At 47.7% G+C, this 3,574-nt stretch overlaps 1 protein-coding gene across 1 annotated transcript; it reads left to right on the top strand.

Annotated features, from left to right (window-relative positions):
• Nucleotides 1-515: 515 nt before the first annotated feature.
• Nucleotides 516-3,368, top strand: LOC139285377 (serine/threonine-protein kinase pim-2-like). Its single transcript, XM_070905941.1, has 8 exons — nt 516-570; nt 1,006-1,329; nt 1,788-1,882; nt 1,974-2,021; nt 2,156-2,368; nt 2,652-2,829; nt 2,953-3,141; nt 3,277-3,368. The coding sequence occupies exons 1-8, from the start codon at nt 516-518 to the stop codon at nt 3,366-3,368; spliced, it is 1,194 nt and encodes a 397-aa protein (XP_070762042.1).
• The last annotated feature ends 206 nt before the right edge of the window (nt 3,369-3,574 follow it).

Raw genomic sequence — 3,574 nt, forward strand, 5'->3', positions numbered from 1 at the left:
AGGCAAAGATCGTCACTGCTTGTATTTATCTCCCCATTTTATTTAGGGGCGTAACACTAACATGTTGGCCACATAAGCTTGTGTGTTTTAAGGTTGTTCAGCTGCCACCAAGTGGCCAATAAATAAATAAATCCATTAATGTAGCTTCACCATGTTCCTTCTTTAATAAACACCTCATTGAAGTGTACACATTGTACTACTGTTATTATTATTATTTTAAGTGTGTGTGTAATGGAGGATCTACAGTGTATGGCTGTAGTACATGTTGTGTGTTATAACCAATGGTTTTAAGGAGGTTTTGGTCACTATGGTTATTTCAGCCCGCTCTCTAACTGTGATGTCACAGAATGGAACTCCGGTGATCAGAATCGACACGTAAAGCGTCAGAACCTCAGAACACACAGAGAGACAAGAAATCCACTCGCACTGAACATTTCAGCAGAGCCAAACACAACTTCTGGAGATTCACAGTAACTTTTCTCAACCGTTGGTATAGAGAACATTTACTGAGCAACATGAACGTGAATTCCTTCGAGATTCTTCGTTCTCTGGACTTCGAGAGCGATTCAAGTGAGTGTGAACTCCTGGCGAACACCTGCAGCTGCTTTTCATGCACCGCAAAAAGTTTCTCATCAAGTCATTTTGTCTGTAGTTCAGTGTTAATATGTACAATTGTAATCTGCAACAAGTAACCACAGCTGTCCAGAGGGGGTTGAGGTCAGGATGGTGGATGGGCACGTAGAGCGTCTGACTTTCATGCAGGAGATCAGAGTTTGTGTCCCGTCAGACCTTTTTTTTAAAGGGACACTTTTTTAACCGTTACTGCGATCTCTCCCCGACCTTAACCATACCATAGTTACCATGTGCAGATATTGTAGGAAAAAATGAAAATAATTTCAAAATGTTGGCACTGAACGTTACAAAGCAAAGTTGTTGAACGTAATAGTTTGGCAGAACCATCCAATATGAACAAGTTGATGTTCACTGGGTTTATCTCACTTGTAGAGATCAGTGGCAGCACCACCGAACCCAACAACGGCATGGGGGAGGACTGCCGGGTGACCAGGAGCAAGAGGAAGGCCAGCATTAAGCCAGAGTCACCCAGAAAAAGGCAGAGGTGTGCCAGCGGCCCCACTGAGGTGGCAGTGGAGGCTGTGACGGCCAAGGGGACCAAGAGAAAGGCCAGCACCACAAGAGAGTCCCCCAGTAAGAAGCAGAGGGGTGGAAGCAACGACACCAACGGCTGCGACCTCCCCCCGAGCTCCTGTGGCCCTTCAACCTCCAACCAGAACAACGGGAGCTCGTCCGTCTCAGCCAGAAGCAGCCGAGGTAAGCTGATAGTGTGAAAGAACACGAGAGAGAGCTGCTGTTTGTACATGAGCACATCCAGCACTCCTGGCTACCGCCTGGCCAACAGATAGTCCCACACTTAACCCCCCATGTTGGTTTTTACACTTTACACAGATACAACATGTTAATTAGCCAGCTTTAGAGGGGCTGGCAGGCAGACTTTGTTACCTCTGGACAGCACCAGCTGTTTGCCCCCACCCCCAGCCTTCAGCTAAGCTAACTTGCTGCTGGCAGGTTCAAGGTCTTTGTGATTTGAAGCAAACTGTAATTAAAATTTACACATGAGGAAGTTTCTCAGCTATAATGCAGAACAGCAGAAGAAGATTTGACTAACCCCCAGGTTAACAACCACTGATTTCAACCACAGAGGGGTTAGGGTGGGATGTTCCTCACGAATGTAGTAAAACGTGAATCTGTGTTTGTGTTTGTGTGTGAAGCCAACTTTGAGGCCAAGTACCTGCAGCTTGACAAGCTCGGAGAAGGAGGCTTCGGATCAGTTTATGCCGGCTACAGGAAAACGGATTATTTACCAGTAAGTATTACGAAGGTATTCTCACATCACACATGCACACACAGCCATCACTCCCTGCACTAACCAAAGCACTGCTGACTCTGTCCTGTAGGTGGCGATCAAACATATCCCGAAAGCAGATGTGGCAAGTCGACCAATGGCGAGTGACCTGATCTGAGATCATTGCATATCTTTGTTCACCTCCTTGTTACTTTGTTGTTGATGGAGAAAGCACACACATACACGACCACGTCTATCAAAACACTCACATTGTCGTTATACTGTTTCCTTCAGGTCCTGAATGGAGAGACGTGCATGGTCCCCCTGGAGGTGCTCCTCATGGTGAGCGTGGCACATGGACCAGAGGAATCTGCAGCCGTGTCATTGTTAGACTGGTATGACCTGGACAAGGAGGTTCTCCTGGTCATGGAGAGACCAGTCTCCTCTGTGGACCTGCTGAACTTCCTGAATGACAACGGTGGTCCCGTGGAGGAAGACCAGGCTAAGGTACTGAAGCTAGGTGGAGCAAGTTTCCGTGCCAGTGTATGGATGCAAATTTGCATCCACTCGTGTCTTTGCATTGACTTCGTATGCCGTCGTGGCTTCGCATTCAGTGTGAACACACCTTTATATCCGTGGTTTAAATAGCTGTCACCTGGCCAAATGAACTGAACTGAACTTTGAGGAACATCTTTGTGTGAAAGCTGCAACTTTGTCACATAATGGCAAAGTACCCCCCCACAGTCCCTTCTTCACCTCACTCTAACTCACCTGTTTGTCTCTGTCTCAGAACATCGTGAAGCAGCTGGTGAAAGCAGCCATTCAAATGCACTCCGAGGGCGTCTTCCACCGTGACATCAAAGCAGAGAACGTCCTTATTGAAACCTGCTCCGATGTCCCTCGAGTCCGGGTCATAGACTTTGGGTGTGGCTGCTTCGAGAAGAAGGGATCTCACCGCGACTTCTCTGGTACGACGTCTGGCTTCTGCTGCTGCTCTTCATCCATCTGTTGATCTCTGGAGTGATGACTTTCATTGAAACCTTCTACTCATCCTTTGTTTCTTCCTGTCTCCATCTGTCTGTGTTTTGTAGGAACGCCTGCGTACGCCCCTCCAGAGTTTTTCATACGGGGGAAATACAAGGCAGGCCCCACCACAGTCTGGCAGCTGGGTGCGCTGCTCTTTGAACTGCTGGAGGGACACAAGCAGTTTACCACCACCAAGTTCCTGCAAAGGAAAATGCAGTACAGCCGCGAGATGCGGATGCTGAAAGTGTCCAGAGGTAAGACAACACTGGTGTCAATGCAGTACCTGAGTTTTGGTTCTCATAGTGTGCAAAGCTTTTTCCCTCCATGTTCCCACAGATGGCTGCAGCTTCCACCCTAAGCTTTGCTTTGTTCTCTGTCTCTCTTCTCAGACTGCCTGGAGTTCTTACAGATGTGTTTGGTTTTGAACCCAAAGGAGCGCATCACTCTGAAGCAGATGCGGCGGCACCCCTGGCTCAACTAGTGCTGCACAACCCACCCCCCAAACACCTCCGACCACCCCTTGTGCCAGGAACTGATATGGGCCTGTAAATATACAGCCGTGGCCAACAGTTTTGAGAATGACACAAATATTCACTTTCACAAAGTCTGAGTCTGAGTTAGAATAACAGACTGGAAGCTTTAAAAGGAGGGGGGTGATTGAAATCATGGTTCTTCCTCTGTTAACCA

Source organism: Enoplosus armatus, chromosome 5 (assembly GCF_043641665.1).
Source record: "Enoplosus armatus isolate fEnoArm2 chromosome 5, fEnoArm2.hap1, whole genome shotgun sequence".
In the NCBI taxonomy this organism is placed as follows: Eukaryota; Metazoa; Chordata; class Actinopteri; order Centrarchiformes; family Enoplosidae; genus Enoplosus; species Enoplosus armatus.

Excerpts from the sequence above, each read along its gene's own strand:
- LOC139285377 (XM_070905941.1), top strand. The coding sequence starts at position 516 with ATGAACGTGAATTCCTTCGAGATTCTTCGTTCTCTGGACTTCGAGAGC. Across the intron at positions 571-1,005 it reads GGACTTCGAGAGCGATTCAA|AGATCAGTGGCAGCACCACC; the intron begins GTGAGTGTGAAC and ends TCTCACTTGTAG. Across the intron at positions 2,022-2,155 it reads ATGTGGCAAGTCGACCAATG|GTCCTGAATGGAGAGACGTG; the intron begins GCGAGTGACCTG and ends TGTTTCCTTCAG.